This window comes from Molothrus ater, chromosome 8 (genome assembly GCF_012460135.2).
Source record: "Molothrus ater isolate BHLD 08-10-18 breed brown headed cowbird chromosome 8, BPBGC_Mater_1.1, whole genome shotgun sequence".
NCBI classification, from domain to species: domain Eukaryota; kingdom Metazoa; phylum Chordata; class Aves; order Passeriformes; family Icteridae; genus Molothrus; species Molothrus ater.
The window spans coordinates 2,937,050-2,956,782 of record NC_050485.2 but is presented as its reverse complement, the minus strand read 5'-3'; the positions used below and the strand labels follow the sequence as shown (position 1 = coordinate 2,956,782).

At 49.7% G+C, this 19,733-nt stretch overlaps 1 protein-coding gene across 2 annotated transcripts; it reads left to right on the top strand.

Annotated features, from left to right (window-relative positions):
- Positions 1–1,620: 1,620 nt before the first annotated feature.
- On the top strand, positions 1,621–12,501 carry LOC118688002 (C-type lectin domain family 2 member B-like). Of its 2 annotated transcripts, none has more exons than XM_054515645.1 (6): positions 1,621–1,704; positions 9,763–9,978; positions 10,358–10,456; positions 10,559–10,740; positions 10,941–11,041; positions 11,825–12,501. In XM_054515645.1, exons 2-6 carry the CDS (start codon positions 9,831–9,833, stop codon positions 11,937–11,939), a joined length of 645 nt encoding a protein of 214 aa, XP_054371620.1. In that variant the 5' UTR covers positions 1,621–1,704; positions 9,763–9,830; the 3' UTR covers positions 11,940–12,501. The 2 variants fall into 2 exon arrangements, with proteins under 2 accessions (XP_054371620.1, XP_036241114.1); XM_036385221.2 differs by lacking the exon at positions 1,621–1,704 and adding an exon at positions 8,815–8,904.
- Positions 12,502–19,733: the final 7,232 nt, after the last annotated feature.

Genomic DNA, 19,733 nt, shown 5'->3' with positions numbered 1-19,733 from the left:
CCGCGGGGGAGGCACCGCACCCGCCCCTGCCGGCCGCGCCCGCCCCTGCAGCGAGGGGAAAGCGCGCGCGGCCGGGAGGGGCGGGGCTGGGGCTGGGCCTGCTCGGGGCAGCGCCGCGCTGGGCCCGTGTGCGCTGGGGACACAGCGGGAAAGAGCTGCGGCTCTGTTCTCGTGTCTGGGCCCGAGAGACCCTCAGCTTCTGAATTATAATAATGCAGAGACAGGGGGATTGCATTTCCCATTGCCAGGGAGGCTCCTGCCTTCCTCAGCAGATCCCTGTCCTTCAAACCAAAACACCCCCATTGCTCTGTGCCACTGTGTGGGGAGGAGGGAGGGAACCGGGGATAAAGTGAAGCCCAGAAAAGAGGAAGCACTGTGGGGAAGGTGCAATTTTAGGATTTGGCGTACTTCTCATTCCCTTGCTCTGATTTGTTTGATAATAAATTCAATTAAAATTAATGTCCCCACTCTGGCCTTCTTACGCCCATGAAGGGTGAGAGATCTGTTGGTAAATGATGGAGAGCAGCTTCCCAAGCTCATCTCTCAGCTCCCTCATCCCCCTGGGGTGGATCCCCTCTGGGCCCACAGATTCATGAGCATCCAAGCAGCTCAGCAGTTCTCTGACTGCCTCCTCCTGGATCACAGGGGGCCCATTCTGCTCCCTGACACCATCCACCGGCCCAGGAGTTCACTTGTCCTGAGGACAAGCTGTGTTTCCACTAAGGGCTGAGGCAAAGAAGGCATTGAGCACCTCTGCCTTCTCCTCATCTGCAGTTATTAAGTTCCCTCCTGCATCCAAAACAGAACAAAAGCTGGTCCTTCCCTTCCTGTTACTATTAATATATTTGTAATCCTTTACAAAAGTTGCCAAATTAAGTTCAAACTGAGCTTTGGCCTCCCTAATTTTTTTCCTACGTTGCCCTAGCAGCCCCCTCAAATAGTTCCTGAGAAACCTGACCCTCCTTCCAAAGATGATACATCCTCCTTTTATTCCTAAGTTCCTTCAAAACCTCATTGCCCATCCAGGCTGGATGTTTTCCTCGTCATCTCCTCTTTGGGCACACAGGGACAGTCTGTTCCTGTGCCCTCAAGATCTCTGTTTTGAAGCATGTCAACTCTTCCTGAACTCCTCTGTGGCTGCTTCCCAAGGGACTCTGAATAAGTCTCCTCAATAGGCCCAAATGTTCCCTCTGGAAGTCCAGTGTAAAAGTCTTATTGATGTTCCTCCTGATATCACCAAATATTGAGAACACTGTCATTACATGATCACCGTGCCCCAGGAGGCCTCCAAGCAGCACATCTCCATTTACAAACAATACCTAACAAAGATCCATCCCTGGAAGGGTCACTCACAAGCTGTGATTGTTGTGCCCTGGAAAGACTCCACGAGTGCTCTGGACGCCGACCTTGTCTGGTTCCTTCTTGTCTGCTCGGGCTCTCGCACAACATCTCTTTGTATTTATCACGACTCAGTCTGCGTTCCAGCTGCTCGGGCTCCCTGCCAAACGCGTTGTCGTGGCTGCGATCCCAAAATCCAGGCTCCCTCGCTGCTCCCCCGGGCGCTGTTTGGCCAGAAGGGCAAAATCCCTCCCACACTGGGATGGGCTGGGCCCTGCGGCGGCAGCGGCCGGGACCGGCGGCTCTGACCGGGAGCGCAGCGGCGGCGGCGGCGGCCCCCGGAGCCCGGAGGCGGCTCCAGCCCAGGTGGGACCCGCGGTCGGGTGGGACCCGCTCGGTGCTGAGGGCGGGCTCGGGGCCGCTGCTCGGGCGGGAGGGGTCCGTGCCCGGTGGGGGCTGGCACGGGATGAACTTGAACGTGCGTTGGAATTTAGTCCCAGCCTTTTCTTGCCTCCTCCGTTCTCCTCCCTTCTTTTCTCTTTTCCAATCTGAAGAGGCCTCAGCTGCCTCCCGTTTTCCTTCCTCTCGCACCGGCCAGGTCCTGTTTCCCAGACCTTGTTCTTTCCATATAAAACCCCTGATAACCCGTTTCCCACTTAAGGCTTTGTTGGATCCTTGTCTTTCTGCCTTCTGTGGGTGAAGGTCTGGCTTTGAGGAGCACACCCGGCTCCCTCTGCTCCAGAAAGCAGCCTTGCACTTATCCCAATCTCCTGCTGCTGAGGGCTTCCTCAGGCTCCTGCTGAAATGAGAAATATCCAGGAACCTTTTCCTTTCCTGAGATTAGAATGGTTTCTGCAATTCCTTCAGATATGAGCACGATGGTTAAAACTCCACTGTGCAAATGAAGGTTTTCCCCTCCATGCTTCGTCCTCTCCCTTACTTTGTCATCTCAGCAACTGCTAAGGAAACCTTTCTATTCTTGTCAATTGGCAATGCAACTGCTCTTTAATTCAGTTTTTAAATAGGATTTAAGTCAGGCTCTGTCCATGCTGTTGATTTGAATTTTGGATGAAGTTGTTGGTGCTCAGCAAGCTCTGTGCTGCTTTAAAGCCTTTCTCCAAGGCTCAAAGAATGACCCTGGCAGGGAGTGCAGGAGCGCTGTGCGCTCCTGGTTTAGAAATGGAGTGCATCAAAGCAGGTTCCTTGAAAAGCCATCTCGAGTCAGTGAAACCAAGGCACTGGAACTCCTTTGGGAAATGGTCCATTTAGGACAGAGCCACAGTGCCAGAAGCTGTTTGTCTGATGGTCAGGTCATGCTCTGGTCAGTGCAGGGCCAGCCCCTCAAGAAATGCATGAGCCAAACGCAGCAAGGAGAGGGAAAGACCCGAGCCGAGCTGAGAGAGCTGGAGAGGTGAAATGCCACAGATGTGCCTGGAGCATGGCCCTCCCCAGCAGCTTTTCTTACAGTTCAGTGTTCAAAAGGCTGAAAGGTGATGCTCAGGACGTTGGGATCTGGCTTGGAACTGCAGAGGGGATGAGCTCCCTTACAGGAACTCAGGCAGGGCAATGCCACAAGCCTGCAGACAGATTGCTTCTCCTTCAGCTTTAATTCCATGGGTGCTTTTCGTTTGTTTCTATTTTTGTCTGTTTGTTTGTTTTGTTCCGGCTTTTTTTAATTAGAGATGCTACAAGAAGAGAAAGAAGAGAACAGAATTAGGCAGGAGCACCACTGCCACAGTAATTGATATTTTACTCTTCCTCTTTTCCTTTTCGAAATATATGTAGTTACCATGAACTTTTAAACTCTGTGGTTTGGGAGAAGCACTATTTTTTCCCTTTCTTTGGAAGAGATATGCAAGTCCTCTTCCACGACCCTGGGCCAATGCTCCCTGCATTTTATTTATGTTTTTACAATTAAACAAGGGGCTGATAAGATTGACAAGGAAGATACAACTCAGGGGCTTGCCGGGCAGCAGCCTACAAACTCTTTGGGTGATGCAGAGAGCAGTAGGGTGTGAAGGCTGCTTTCCAGTGTGAGATTAATCCATAATAACATGCTCAGTGAGATCAAATGTACGGCTTAGAAGCCACTTGTTATTTCCCGGAGCTGGAGGGTTTGACAGAGCCTGTGCCGCGCCCGCCGGATGCGGCAGCGCTGGAAGCTCCATGGAGCAGCTCCGCGCCTGCTCCGCGCTCGGCGCTCCGAGCCCGGCACGGAGCGGGGGCTCCGGACACATCCCCGTGCTGGGGCAGAGCCGCTGCTCGGGCCGGGCATCCTTCATCCCCCTGGTGCCGCTGCCAGGGGCCGAGGGCACAGTGCTGGTTCCGAGGCTGGAACCCCGCTGCTTTACCTCTCGTTCTCTTGCCATGATTTGTGTCATAATAAATTCAAAGAGTTCCCCCCAGTCGCGTCCCTTTATACCAGTGACCGGTGAGTGATCTCTCCCTGGCCTTTCCTGCTGTGTTCTGTTGCGTGCCCAGGGGCAGGAGCAGAGGCACAGAGCGCTTTTGCTGGCACCGGGCACCCGGCCTGGCCCAGCCCAGCCCCGAATCCCTGCCATGATTCCCTGTTGAGAGCCCCAGGAGCGGCTGCCCTGGGGCTGCGCTTCTTCTCCAGCTGCAACGGCGTGGGGCCCTTTTCCGTACAACGTTCCTTTTTTTCGGAAAAAGGAGCGATCTGACTTCTCCCCTCCTCCCCTCTCTTCCTCGCCCCCCGCTGCCCTCCCCGCACGCTGATTGCTCAAAACAGCCAAAATCCCTCCCGCTCCAGACATTTTCTCTATCCTGTTGCGCCGTGCCCGCTGTCTCTGACCGGGAGCGGAGCGATAGCGGCACTCGGAGCGCGGCGAGGCGGCGGCGGAGCTCGGAGGCGGCTCCAGCCCAGGTGGGAGCCGCGGTCGGTGCTGCCCCAGCTCGGGGCTCGCTGCGGGCGGAGGGGCCGCGCTGAGGGCCGGGGGGTTCTGGCGAGTTCCTGGTGGCGGCTTCCCCCGTGTCCCCCCTGCGCTGGGATCGCCGAGGGAGCGGCTGTAAGAGTTCCATCGAGGGGGAGCCTCCATTTGAAGGGACCTTCACTGATTAAAAAGATGTCCAAAAGCCCCCAGAATGGTCTTCATTGAGGGAAATTGAGAACGAAACTGCATTTCCACTCAGTTTAGGAGGCTAAATTGAGGAAAAGTCCCTCTTGATTTGTCACAATACAAACAGCCGTGATCCGTTTCTTCATCCAGAAAGGCTCATCTTTATTGCACAGCTCATATTTTAGAGGATTATCAGCTGGCACCGTGCTAGATCTAATTGGCTCTCAATACTATGACAGTTCATTGGTCAGGAAATGGCATTTTGCATTTCCACTAAACCTCTGTATTTTTGGTTAGTTTACATATGTATTCTTCACTGATTCTCATGGGACAGATTTCTTGGTTTTGAGAGTGTGAACCTGTTTCTCTTTACAACAATAGATTGTTCTGCAGACTGATTCTCATTCCTCTGATTCTCTCTCATGGGAATTAACAGACTAGCTGTGAGCTGCACCCAGCCCAATCAGCAGGCCTAAACCATGATATTATAAGGTATTTCTTCTACAGCATTTCCAGCCATATGCAGGAATTCCCCTTTCTTTTTGTTTTTTTTAAAAAAGCTTATGTATTCTGATGTTTAAAACAGTTTGCTCCTGTGAGATTACTCTCTTTTTAAGGTTATTCCTGCTTATCTATTAGGTACAGGGTAAGAGACATGAAAGACAGGTTACAGTCAACAAAGTACTCCAATTTTGTATTCTCAAGTCCAATCATGTCACTGACAAAGGATCTTGCAGCATGGGAGAACAAAAAGATAATGTCCAATGTCTCTTAGGGAATGGAAATAAATGACCATGGTTCTAAAGTCCCTATGGCTGGAACTCAGGGGCTGTGCTGCCCAGGCAGGAGGAAGTCCAGCAGCTGGGAATGTTGATCTTGGCATCACTGAATGTCTTTCAGCTTCATCCCTGGAAGCCTGGAGCAGGGAATCGCTGAAGAGGGTTGGCAGAGCACAATATCAGGGTGGTAAACACTGTAGGACAGAAGGCCTCTGTTGCCAAGGGGCCTCTCCAAGTCTCCAGGCACAGCCACGTGCTGGCAGTCCTGCCTCTGTCCCGGTCCTGGCCACCAAGGCTGAGTGGGGACAAGGTCACCTCTCCTTTGCCTGGGCCTCGCTTTCCCGGAGGCCATCGATGCCTGAGCAGGTGACCCCTTTGAACCTGCTGATGATAAAACACATGCACACCTTCTCCCTCAGTCCAAAATCAGCCAGGCCTTGCCATTGCACACTCAGCTGGAGATCCTCATGTGTGGGACTTGGCCCAGCTGTGACTCAGACTCAGCTGGATTTTACCCCAAAAGAGCCAGGCATTGGCTTACAGCCCTGGGGATCATTTGTTTAATTCAGGGCCAGCCTGAGAGTTCCCCCATCAGCCTTTGGTGTTTTTATGTTAAGTTGCCCAAGTTCTGCTCCCCTCGTGCTTCCTTGTTTCCCCCGTAGGGTTACAGTTCTAGAATGTTCCACCCTGAGTGTATCCATTGTTGCTTCCCCTTTGTTTGGGGTCTTTGGATCCTGCCCCTCTTATTGTGCACGGCTGCTCCAGGTTTGTTGTTTCTCACCCTTTATGAAAGTTCTTTCTGGGCAGCTCCATGGAACCCGCTCCTTTTCATTTCCACCACCCTCGCCTGAAGTCAGGGAACCAGAGAGGTTTGTCACAGCCACCCTCACGGTGACACTTACAGAAAAGCCTTTAAAAATACTTTTTGTATAAATTTTGCATTACTCAGACATTCTTTATGAGTCAATTGCCCTTTCTTTTTGCTTTTAAAATAACATGCATGTCTCTTGCTATGGACATGAAGGGAACATCAAAACAAAACATGCAGTGAAACAAGAAACTGACAGTAATCAAGAATAAGTCAGATAATACACATAATTAATAACACTTGTGAAATTGGATGATTATTAATGTCTAAAACACTGCACCATCACCCAGAGCCTGCAGCAGCTGCCAAACCTCATTTCAGTGAGGACCTGGAGAGCCATTCCCAGGAAAGGTGTCCAAGCTCACTTTAAAAACAGATCCAGCTGTCCTATTGTTAGAGGGTCAAATTGCCAAGGCCAAGAGCCTTGAGTACAGTTTTGAGGCGGAGAAAACATCTGGGCTTGTTGGCAATTTTCCAACCAGGCAGAGCCAGGGCCTGGCCAGAGCCCAGACCCTCATTGGGAGGGTCTCCCTCACATACCTTAAAAAGAAATCTCTCAATAATAGCAGCTATGAGATGCCCCAAACACAGCAAACTGCTGGAGTGCTCCTGTGAGAATAACTGGGGCTGTGTGTGATTGGCACAGAGCAGGAGCAGCCTTGCCCTCAGCAGGTCACAGCCCTGGCCCACGAGGATGGGTCACAAAAGGGTCGGGAAAGGCCACAGGACCTCAGCTCAGATGAGGCTTTTGACAGAGCCCAGAGATCTCATCCTGGAACTCTGAAAACACAGGAAAATCAGGAGACAGCCCTGGCTGAAGGCACAGCAACCCTGCTGGAACAAGAGAAGGGACTAAAGGCTGAGCAGGCAGCGCAGGGAACGGCTGCAGACAGCCTGTTCAAAGAGATGCATCTGCAGCTGGAGAGCAAACCAGAGAGATCCCAAAGTGACACCATGTCTTGTGGATAGTCACACAAAGATAGCTCAAAGTTCATGAAAAGCCAGTCATGAGTAAGGTAATGGTGTCTTATGAAGAATGCCTGTTATAAAAATGAGTGAATTCACGTGATGGAACCGATCCATCAGCAGTGACGGTCTCAGGAATTGGAGACAATATTCCTCCAGCATTGCTGTACCCACAACAATGGAAGACTGAACAGCTTCCAGTGGATAACAGCCATCATGTAGAACAACCACCCTCTCTCCTGTGCTATCTGTGGAAGATAGAACAGAAGAGATCACAGTGAATGATCCTGTCAGGCAGTGCAGCACTGACACCTGTGCAGTCTGTGAGAGGATCAAGGGCCCAACAAGCTGTAGCTTCTCCTGTCCAAAAGCAGGTGCTTATCAGTGTTTGATCACAGCTGTTTCAGTGGGATCTGTCTTATCTCTAGAAGAAAAGAACTACATCTTGCAATGCAAACCGACATATTTAAACGAAATTACCTTAGGGCCTAAAATTAATTGCAGTGGAATTCAGTGTCACCTCAGTGGCATTAGAGGTACACTTAAAGGAACTTAAAGTTACATCTTTAATACTGAATAAAAACTGATCTTAATAAAACTGGAATAGAACATGAAATGGCTTAAAGTGAAGACTTAACCTTGACCTTGTCCAAACTCAGCAACACTCAAACCTGACAGAAATCCACCTCAACATAAATGACTGTCAACAAAATTAACTCAATAGAGTTATAAAACATAGTTTAACATTACTCAGACATAGCTTTGCTTAATCTTACCAACACTAAAATCACATTCAAATAAACCAGAACTGAACTAACAATCAATATCCTTAAAAGGTCTGGGTACTACAAAATGTACCTTATCCTGCTGCTAATAATACCAAAAGGCACTGAAAATGTGAACAAAGCGTGGTTGAAATAATGGCATGATGGATTTACTGGAGGGATTAGAAAAGTGTGACAAATATGGTGACCCTGTGTAATTTAACATTGAGGAAAACTCATGGCAGCCACAAATTTTAAGGAACCATAAATTTACTAAGACTTTTTAAAGTGCAATTGTACCGAAAGACACAATAATGTAGAATTTGGCAAAGTGTCCAACAAACCGGGAGCTTCTCGAGTTTGTATTTAGTGTAATAGCATATGGTAAATGTTATCAGCATTTCTGTTAAAGAAATTCGATTGTGTTGTGCTGGACATGATAATAATAATAATGAAGCACTGCATTTACCTCTTTGAGTCTCTCCGGTAACAATTCTCAGAGAAATCAGAGTTAGTGAAAAACACAAGGTTAACTTTAAAAAGGCATTTCAGCCCATGTTTAGGCATTCTAGGACACGGTGCGTGAGGTTTCAGTAACCAGGGGCAGTCAGAGCCCTTGCGGCAAATGCCGGGGGTTCGCCCCGCCGCAGGGTTGGGGAGCCACGGGGGGGGAGTGAGTTCTGCCGGGGCCAGCCGGAGCTGCCGGGCAAAGCCGAGCCCCGGGAGCGGGGAAAGCCCCGGCGGCAGCGAGGGAAAAGCCGAGCTGGGACCCGCTCGGGGCTCGGGGCTCGGCGGGGCGGCCCCGCGATTTTCCAATGTGCTCAGCCGAGCCAAAGGGTTCAGGTCCCCAAATCCGGGCCGGCAGCGCCAGAAAGGTGAAGGACCCGATCCCGGAGAAGGCAGAGGGGAGCGCTGGGGAGAGGGGCCGGGGCGGGGTTGGGGAGCAAAACGGGCGCGCCACGCTTGGTTGCGTTCCCGCATTTGATTGATGGAATCGCCTCAGATCTGCGGCGGCACCGGCCGTGCCCGCTGTGTCTGGCCGGGAGCGGAGCGATAGCGGCACCCGGAGCCCGGCGAGGCGATGGCGGAGCTCGGAGGCGGCTCCAGCCCAGGTGGGACCCGCGGTCGGCGCTGCCCCAGCTCGGGGCTCGCTGCGGGCGGAGGGGCCGCGCTGAGGGCCGGGAGGTTCTGGCGAGTTCCTGGTGGCGGCTTCCCCCGTGTCTCCCCTGCGCTGGGATCGCCGAGGGAGCGGCTGCCGCGCTCTCCTCCTTGCCCGGATGGCCGGCATGGAGCCGGTGCCGCGGCAGCGCTGGCTCATCCCGGCTGCTCTCGCTGGCACGGAGGCGGCTGCTCCGTGCCCGGCACCGTTCCCGCCCGTGCGGCACCGGGCTCGGGGCCGCTGCTCGGGGGGGAGGTGTCCGTGCCCGGCTCGGGGCTGGCACGGGATGAACCTGAACGGGGCTCAGAGCCCAAAGCGCTGCAGGCGCCGAGTGCGGGCACAAAGCGCCGCATCCTGCCTGCTCCGGGGCCGAGGCTGCTCGGCGCTGCCCTCGGTACCGGGACCCGCTCCGTGTCCACAGGCAGGGAGCCGCAGCGGCCGTGCCGGCGCTCGGTGTGCCGGGCTCCAAGGCGCCGGGGCAGGGAATGCGGGGCACAATGGTGAGCAGCCCAGGGCTGCTGCTTCTTGCCCCTCGGCAGGGGCGGGCTCCGAGCCGCAGCTGCCCCGGGCCAGCAGCAGGCGGCAGCTCGCAGGCGCTGTCAGCGCCCGGCCCGGCTCGGAGCTGGGCTGCAGCGGCTGCAGAGCCACAGGGGCCGGGGCTGCGGGCACCGAGAGCTCCCGGAGGCTGCGCTTGTCTCCGCAGCTGCTGCCGCACCTCTGGGCAGCGGGGACAGCGCAGCCACAGCTGGCACCGCCCTCCTGAGCCCCCAGGGCCGGCACCAGCAGTGACCTCTCCCCGTGTCCCTCTCAGGGTGCCATCAGCGCAGATGTAAAGCTGCTCCCGAGGCCGAGCTCCCAAAGGATCTGCCAGCACTCCTGATGTCTGGAGAGCAAGATGCTGTGTGTTCCAGGCAGAGAGATGCTGCCTGTGAGCAGGAGGAGAATGAACTCTGCTCCATCCCTGGAGCAGTGAAGGAGCCCCTAAAGAACAGATCAGCAACAGAGAATACACTCAGAAAATTCCTGGGTGAGTGCAGGGCCACTCCTGTGGCCTCCAGGGTGGGGACAGTGTCCCCTCCCAAGGACAGGGCTGGCAGGTGTGTGGCTGTTTCCCGATGTCTGGAAGAGGCCTGGTGCTCTGCCGGGCCCCATCAGTGGCTGGAAGCAAGAGCCCCAGCTGCCCCCAAGGCTGTGCAGTTCTCCTGCTGCAGCCTGTGCCCACTGCTGTGTCCCTGCCTGTGCCCACAGCTGTGTCCCTGGCTGTGGCCAGGCTCTTGGCTCTCTGGCTGCCAGCTGAGTGAGGCCCACACTGGCTCAGGGCTCCCTGCTCTGCTCCCTGGCCATGGGCTGAGCAGATTGCAGGCCCGGCTCTGCTTCTGGCAGCCAGCAGCTCTTTCCTGCTCCAGGTGAATGGTTCAGGGGCCATCCCGTGGGCACGGCGGTGCTGATTCTGCTGCTCCTGGTGCTGGTGCTGGCTTTGGGGGTGGCTGTGGCTGTGCTGGCAGGTAAGGGAGGGGCAGCAGCCTGGGCCCAGCCCCTCGGGGCAGAGCGGGCTCCCTGCTCCCTGCACAGGGCAATCCTCAGACCTTCTCCTCTTCCCCCTGCAGCGCCACAGGTTCCAGTCACACCTGCGACTCCGCTGTCGGTTCTGTGCTGTCCCTTTGACTGGATTGGGTACATGGGGGTCTGCTACTACTTCTCAAAGGATTACAGCACCTGGGAGCAGGGTCAGGAACGGTGCTCCGAGCTCGGGGCCTCCCTGGCCATTGCCAAGGATGAGGAGGCCATGGTGAGTGAGGGGCTGCGGGCGGTGTGGGGTGGCTGAGGGCAGCCTGGGGGTGCTCCTGGGCCGGGCTCGGTGCTCGTAGGGCTGGGGCTGCAGCCCTGGGCCGGGGCCTTGCAGGGAAGGAGCCCCGGTGTGCGGGGGGAGCCCCGGGCCCGTGTCCCCCCGAGGGTCCGGGGCAGCTCCCACTCCTCTCTCCTGGGCAGGATTTGCTCTTCCGCCTCCGCGGGAACGTCGATTACTGGCTCGGGCTGCGCAGACGGGGCGAGCGCCTGCACTGGGGGGACGGCAGCAGCTACAGCTCCCGGTGAGTGCCGGGGAGCCGGGCAGGGCCTGGGGGCACAGGGGCACAGGGGCTGCCCCTGGAATCTTGGTTTGCCAAGACAGATGTCTGTTAAGAAAGGCAGGAGCCTTTGCTGAAATGGAAAATTCAAATCCCCCTCCCTCTGAATTATTATAATTTTGAAATTAAAAGGCTCTCCAACAAAGATATGAAAGTAGGAATAAGACTTCTTGACTAGGAGGACTAAAAATAAAAATGTAATCATAGGAACAAAAAAACCCCTACTGGCCAGGTCAAAATATTACCTGGCACTCTGTGGGTCAGGGTGTTGGCACCAGTCCCATTCGATGGTGGTTGCAGCCCTCCTGCACTTACAGGTGTGCTTGTGTTGGATCAATGATCCTGTAGAAGGCTGGAGTTTTCCTCAGAAGGTCCAGTCATGTTGTAGATGGGCCTGGTCTTCCTAGGGGAATCCAGTGAAGACAGCTGCTCCTCTGGGAATGCAGTGGGCAAAGGCTGCTGTGGTGTTCCAAACCTCCGATTCTGTCCAGGTAGGAATGCTTGGCTCCTCCTCCTGGGCGGAGCATCTCCCCAGGGGGTGATGGAATTTTATCAGCCATGCAGCGACATTCACTTGCCCATTAACAGAATATATCTCCTGGAGGGAGGATTGATTGTGGAGGAGATAAAGAAAACTGCCCAGTTTACAGAAGATAACTGCTCATCCTCTAACAGATGGGAATAAAATACCCCTATTTCCAACCTAAGGCACCTGGCAGCCAGCACTGCCTCTGCTCCTCCCTGCAGGGTTCCCGTCTTTGACAATTTCGAGTGTGCATACCTGGCTGACAAGAGATTCAGGAGTGACAACTGCTCCAATGAGCGGCCGTATCTCTGCAGCAAGGCCCCTGCTCCCCCGTAACAGGGGCTGCAGAAAGGAGCTTCTCCACACTGGGCAGTGCCAGCTTCACCTCTGAGCCCAGCACAGCGCTGTCCTTCCTCAGCTGCAGCCTGTGCCTTGCACTTCCTCTCAGGGTCACCTCAGCGCCTCTTCATGCCCAGTGCCAACGCTGGGCTGGGGCTGCAAAGGAAAAGTCTCTGCAATCCATCCTGCCATTGGTGCTGCCTGCAGTGACTGCATTGCCCTCATTATATGTGAGAAACATGGGTCACTATTTACACTTTTTATAATAGTTTATTATGGGTTAAAATCCCACCCTGGCATGCTTGTCTGCTTGCTCCGGGTTAATTTAAACAATGTTTTCTATATACTGTTACATATTAGAGCTACATGCATATTTATACGAGTTTTTAAGAATCCAAACACAACTTTGAATCTACGTGCTATTTTGCTTTTTTTAACTTTTGTCTTGTCTTCAGGTGATTTTGTACCTTAAACTAGTATATTCCATGGTTTTTTTGATTCTATCTTTTTGTATTTTCACTCCCTGAAAATGAGGGTCAATAAAGTCTTTTTTTTCCCATGCTTGTTTCTGTTATCTTGTCTTTCTGATAAGCAAGTCCTTGAATGTGGGAAATCAGTTAATTATTTGACACCATTTTCTGAGTTAGTTACGTGAAACAATCATTCCAACATTACGCATTGTCTATTATGCTATGGTCTAAGATAGTGTCTATTACACCACTATTTATAAAAGCTATAGGGTGCATAGATAAACTGACAGGTTATACTGTATCAGAAGCAGTAATTACAAATTGCACTATATCAGGATTTTTGTGATCCATAATCACTTGCAAAACAAAAGTTAATACATAAATGCAGAAGCCAATACCTATGTTTATTATTTATAATATTATACAACAAGCTCAAATGGGAAATCCAATTCACCCTGGGCTCCTGGAAATCATCACAAACTGGCCTGAAGGTGACACTTCTGGACTGTCCTTGGAAGATGTAAGAAACCACCCTCACTTTTAAAATCTTAACGGTTTATTTAACCTTAGAAAAAATACAACAGACTGAATAAGGAAAAATTACAGCTCTGGGGGATCTCTGTGAGTGTCAGCTACTTGTTCATTTACAAAATGGATGCTCTGCCTTTTATACCCTCAGCCCCTCCCAAAGTTTTGTCAGTCAGCTCCTTCTCTGCCCTCCCCAGGTGGAGATCACTTCCTTACACCTTGATTGGAGCTCAGGTGTTGTCCTGTGGCCCCTCCTGGTAATGAGCCGGCCCTCCCCAAATGCCCCGAGGCTGCTGGGGCTGCTGCAAGGGGGAGGGAAAGGGGACTGTGGGGGGAGACATTACAGTGACAGCACTCTACAGCTACAGAACTTCTCCTAACATACACGTAATATCTGTCTCTTAATTGTTTGTGAGCCAACCATCACAATATTAATGTATAAAAACCCCCGTACTTTTTCTATGAGTCATTTGGCTTGAAGAGTTAGCTGCCATTTTCAATTCTGATAATCTCTCAAAAAAATCTTAATGAGTGATACTAGAATCTGTTGATGAGGGTGAGGACAGTGGGAAGAGAAGGAAAAAATCTCAGGTTTTCCTTAGACAGACTTATTTGGAATGGACAAAATGGGGTCACTGAGCTCTGGTGTGGCTTTTTGACCCCATCTACTGTGCCCATGGGGTTGCTACTCATAGCAGGTGTATCTTAGTGCTGAGTGCAGAGGCCAACTCAGTCTTGCCTTCTAGTCCCTGTTGTATTACAAGACAGCTGAGCAATGGCAGAGCTCTGGGGTGCCTTTCTTGCCCCCACCTTACCATGGATATGGGAGTGCTGCCCACAGCAGGGCTATGGAATCTTCTCCGTGGTGAACACAGGGGCCAACCTGGTCTTGCCCTCTATTTCTTGTTTCACTCTACTTGTTGGTCCTTGAGGAAACTGCCCATAAGGAAACCTGTTATCGTTTCCTCAACAGATGCTTGTAATTCTCATCTATTAAAACAGACAATTACATTAATAAACAATACAGTTCAGACTCCCTGCCCAAAGTGTTGGTTAATCTTCAGGCTGGCTGGAAGCTTGACTCCACTTTTCAGATGTCTTCAATCTTCCTTGGCTCTCTCCCACCTGGTCTGCATGTTACAGTCTGTTCTTTGGGTTCTCTCACCAGCCTTTAATTCTCTTGCCTTGAGTCCCTCTTGCTCTGTGGTTGGCACAGCCCATTCAGCTCTTAGGTAGAAGGATCCTTCCAAGCCAAAAGGATTTCTGAAGCAGTCCTTACCTGCAGCCCCTGGGTGCCTTCAGGCCATCCATCAAAATCCAAGAAGGAGTCACAGGCATCTGAGGTAAAATTAGGGTTCCACAAAAGTAAAATTTCTCTTTGTTTTTAACAGAGGCAGATTTTCATCTCTTAAGCCCAAATCTTCTCTGACATACAAAGGGACATAAAATACAGAAACCCTTTAGTTCCAACTTGAAACATTTGTTTTTTGGCAATTCTATTTGTTCATGAAGTGTGGCTGTATGAACACTACCGAAGCCCACAAATACTGAGACTACTACTGCAAACTGCAGAAATTACCGAAATTCTCTTCTACTGGCAGCAAGAGTAAACATGTCTAAAGGTTTCTTTGTATGGAGAGTAGCTACAAGGAATGGTTTCAACATCAAAATCAACTGGAAAAAAATGATTTCAGGTAAAGTGTTAAAAATGAACACTGTGTTATAGATATATACTATAGTATTGGCTTTTTGCAACTATTAAAATGGATTCTGTATGTGTGGTGTTAAAGTCACTTTGCTATAAAGATATAGTTTATATTTCTGTTGCTAACTAAAACTTAGAAATAGCTGATATAGATATGCATGTGATTAAATGCCTGCTTGGTTGAGATAATATCCAAGGAATATATGATGCCAGCTATCAGCACTCATCTTCTGAAGACAGTGTGGACCCAGGCCTAAGAACTGAAGGTGATGATAAAATGGACTGAAACCACAACCAAGAAATGTGCATGCTCTAAAAAGCAGGACCTGAGCAGGTGTTATGCAAAGCAGTTCTTGGGGCATGTAAACTAGTTTGGGGAAAAGTTTACATTTGCACCAGGCTGATGCAATAGAAATGCTGTATAAAGCCTATTTCCAAACTAGCAGGTGTTGGGGAAAAGTTTACATATGCACCAGGCAGATACAGTAGAAATGCTGTACAAAGGGTGTTCCAAACCAGCAGGTGTGCTCTTGGCTGAGGGCCAAGACACATCCAGCTGTAACCTCTGCTTTGTTGTCTTTGTCTCCTATTAAACTCCTTTATTAAACTCCTACATTTTACCAGAAGAGGCAACAGTGGGTTTTTTTCAGGTTATTTCAGGTATTTTCTGAGCCATATTTTCAAGATGATTCACAGAAACTAAACTGTCTGAGGGCAAGAGAGCATTACAGGGAGTCAGAGTTTGACATGGGAAGAATTTAGAGAAGTGATAAAAATTGTTTCTGCTTAACTCAGAGTCTGTTGAACCACTAAGAACTGAACAGGCCTCTGTGAAAGACCCCGATAAAGACCAAAGGAACCGCGAACTTCCCCTTCCCCGTCGGGCCGGCAGTGAGGCGGCGCAGCCGGGCGGGCGCTGACACGGCCCGGGCTGGGCCCCTTCCCCCAGCCCCGCGGCCGGGCAGGGAGAGGGCGAGGGCGGTGCTGCTGCGGGCAGGACGGAGCCGGCCTTGCTCTCATCTCGCTGCCTGCTGCACCCCCAGCCCGGCCCAGCCGAGCCCCGGGAGCAGCCCCAGGCCAGCATCGGGACTGTAGCCCAGAGAAGCGGCCCGCAGCCAGCGGGCAGGGGAAGGAGAAGCCGCCCCTGTCCCAGCCAGCGCAGCCCCGAGCGCTGCTGCTGCTGCTGCTGCTGCTGCTGCTGCTGGGCTCTGCCGGGCGGAGCAGATCGGAGCCGCTCCCCAGCCGCAGCTCCGCGTCTCTAACGGGGTCAGGGCAAACACCCGCAGGCTCCAAGCATCATACAAACCCTGTCCGTGCTTCTGTCCTCCCTCGAGTGAGAGAAAAGAGCAAGGTACAAACGGGTAAAAGAACAACATGGAAACATCACGGTCGGTGAGCAGGAAGTTAAGTCCCAGATGGGAGGGATGAGGAGATGCCTGGATTTTAAAGCTGAAATCCCCTTATAAGCTATGGAGAAAAGACACTTTTTCTCTATAATGCATAAAACTATGGGGAGATGAAGGGTTCAAATTGATATCCAACAAAGGCCTCCACACTAAAGTAAGCAGATGTTAAAGGAGCTGTAATCCCATGAGAAGTTTGCACAGAGAAAGAGAGAAGAGTAATCCCATACTCCCAGGAGAAAATCTCTGTTCCCAGGGATAAAGATGATTTTAGAAATAAATAATAAGAATTTTTCCTTTCATTAGCTCATCTTTAAAACAATACCCCATTAGTCAAAATGACCAATAAACAAGCTGTAGGAAGGATGTAGAAAATGAGAGAAGCTTCACGATAAATTTTCCCCAGGCAGCTGCAATTTGTGACCAAATTAGGAACCAGAAGAAAACTCTTTCCTTTTGTGGAGAAGTCTCCAGAACATTAACAAGAGGGACTTCCCTCCCTAAATAAACTGAAGAAAAATTTTTTAGAGGTAGTAAACTAACTGGAAAGTTTTGGTTTTGTTTCTTTACTTTGTCAGTAGAAAAGAAAAAGTTGTGGGAAGAGGAGAAGTTTTAGAAGTTTTCTAAAGGGTTTGCTTTAATTCTTGCTATTTTTTTTCTTTTAATTACTATTAATAAAATTTTCTTCATACCCTTTTAAAGTTTTAAGCCTGCTGTCACTTTCTTGTAATCCTATCTCACAGCAGGAAATGAGTGCACTAGTGATTGACCAGCACCAAAACCACAACACAGGAAACTGTAAGACTCGGCTTTTTCAGGGAGAGGAGGGAGGAGCAAAGCTTAGCAAAGCTTTGCCAACTTTGTGTCCTCTCACAGAGAATAAAACAAAAGTGACTACACTGTTATGAATGAGGTCCCTGTATGTCTAATTTAATAAACCACAAAATTAGAATTTAGCACCAATTTTAATTGAGCAGCAATTTTATATAAAATTATACAATTAGAAACAATCAAGCAGATGCAAAAAAAAAAAAAAATTGGCAGTGGTTTGGATAAAGTATAAGCAAAACAAATCGATTGGGGTATGGGGAGGGTTTTTTTCATCCTGCCTCATGTACAAAGGCAAAAGGACCCAAACACAACTTATACACTGTATGCTAATACATATTCATCAATATTTTCCTGTAAATCCCCTCCCATTTTTGATTCCTGCAATCTCTGTCACTGCACTGCACAGTCCATGCTCCGCCTGTTGCTAAGGGGTCTTTTGGCCTTTTGGGGGTCTCTTCAGAGGAAGGCTCACTGTCTTCCTCACTGCCCTCTGAATATCCTGGCAGGTTGGGCATGTGCATTACCCTTTGTGTTATATAAGTAAGCATTATGTTCCAACTAAGTCTTATTATTTCATAGATAGGACTACTATTGCAGATTGCATATTTGGAATCATCCCAGCTTTGCTCATCCCAAGGCCAATTCTGTTTTAGGATATTGCTTATCTCAATACTCCATCCTGTATCCTATTTTCCCATGAACACCTGAAAACATCTGTTTCATGACACTATTTACATATCCTTTTCTTCTATTACTTTTCAAGAAATATTTTCTAAAATATCAGTACAGTTGCAATTAGTGCAGTTAGCACGAATCACATTCATTTATCACAATTTTCCCCATTTTCTCTTTTGATCATATTGGTTCATGCTTTTTATTAAAAGACTGAATTTCAGTATCTTCTACATCCCCAAAAATCCAGGTTTTCACATTCCCTCATTTCTCTTTTTGATCAAATTCGATATGTGCTATTTTCACTTACATAACGCAGGAGATAAAAAATGGTCTAGGCAACAATTCCAATGATGAGTCCAGCTAGCATAAACCACCAGACTTCCCCAAAGTGGATCCAACTTTTAACAGGTATAATACGCTTTTGATCAATACTTTCCATTGTTATTTATTTTTAGACAGCATTTTGATGTGTTATATTTTTCACAAACTCCTCCTTTTTCAGCCATTAGGTAGTCCAAGGCCAATCTGCTCTGCTAGACTGTTACTAGCAGGTGCATGCTTTGTTGGGCAGCTCTTTTGTTCCAACTGACCTCAATCACCTTTTCCAGTCTTATCAACCAATTTAACATATAGTTTGATTCCCAGGATCTGTTTTGAGCCCAAATAGCCAGATCATAAAAGTTTATGATCCTTTCTGTGTGCCATTCATTTTCACTCCATTTATAGCTGTCCCTAATCAAAAGGTTCAGGTTTGTTTTGATATTGCCCATGGCTTTATCAAGGGGGGTTTCTCTAGTGGATTTCCCTTGGACCACGGCAGGGTGCAGGAGGAGGGTGGGATAACTCCTAACCTACAGGTCCCTTTCCATCTCTGGGGTAACTGACTCCACAAATCCAATACAGCCCATCAGGGGCCTTCCATGTTCACTTATATTGTCTGGTTGATTCCAATAGGGATCTATATTTTCTATGGAATGGTAAGGGCTAGCTCCAGAACTATTGTACCAGCACAGATTAATTTGACTGTCCCACTTGCAATCCTTTCTCTTTGTTGTTCTCCAATACCCATCGGTTTTCTTTGGCCACCAGGTCACAGTTCTATTACCTGAATTTCCAATTAAGGTAGATTTACAGGGGCTATGTCCCACCTCTTTGGTATAGTTCTTGGTATAGTTCTTTCCTTCTCAAGTTATACAAACTGCTCCACTTACCTGGTGACTTAAAGTCCACCTTCCAGGCTGTTTTATTTACTCAGAAATTTGGGTGTAATTCCCTTTTTAAAAGTGTTCTGGAGCTAGACCTTCGCCCCTCCATGGCCATCTTTCAGCCATCTGAGTGATTATAGCACAGGATGCTGTTCTGTGTGCACCCTCAGATACAGTGATTATAGCACAGGATGCTGTTCTGTGTGCACCCACCAATACAGTGATTATAGCACAGGATGCTGTTCTGTGTGCACCCCTTGGATACAGTGATTATAGCACAGGATGCTGTTCTGTGTGCACCCTCAGATACAGTGATTATACCAAAGGATGCCATTTCTGTGTGCACCCCTCAGATACAGTGATTATAGCACAGGATGCTGTTCTGTGTGCACCCCTCAATACAGTGATTATAGCACAGGATGCCATTTCTGTGTGCACCCCTCAGATACAGTGACTATAGCACAGGATGCTGTTCTGTGTGCACCCCTTGGATACAGTGACTATAGCAAAGGATGCCATTTCTGTGTGCACCCCTCAATACAGTGATTATAGCACAGGATGCCATTTCTGTGTGCACCCCTCAATACAGTGATTATAGCACAGGATGCTGTTCTGTGTGCACCCCTCAGATACAGTGATTATACCAAAGGATGCCATTTCTGTGTGCACCCCTCAGATACAGTGATTATAGCACAGGATGCCATTTCTGTGTGCACCCCTCAGATACAGTGATTATAGCACAGGATGCTTTTTCTGTGTAGCCCACCTGGGTGCAAGGATGATGGCACAGGATCCTTACAGTCTGGAGGCACAGCCCTATCGCTTTCCCTGGGTTTATTGACAGTTCTTTTTTTATTAAATAAAAGGAGCTTCGGAGATGTGCCAACCACAGGTAATCTTTTAACACTCTTTTCTATAAAACAATACTAAAACGATTTAGTTAAGCCATAAAAAAATTAAAATTGCTATAAGAT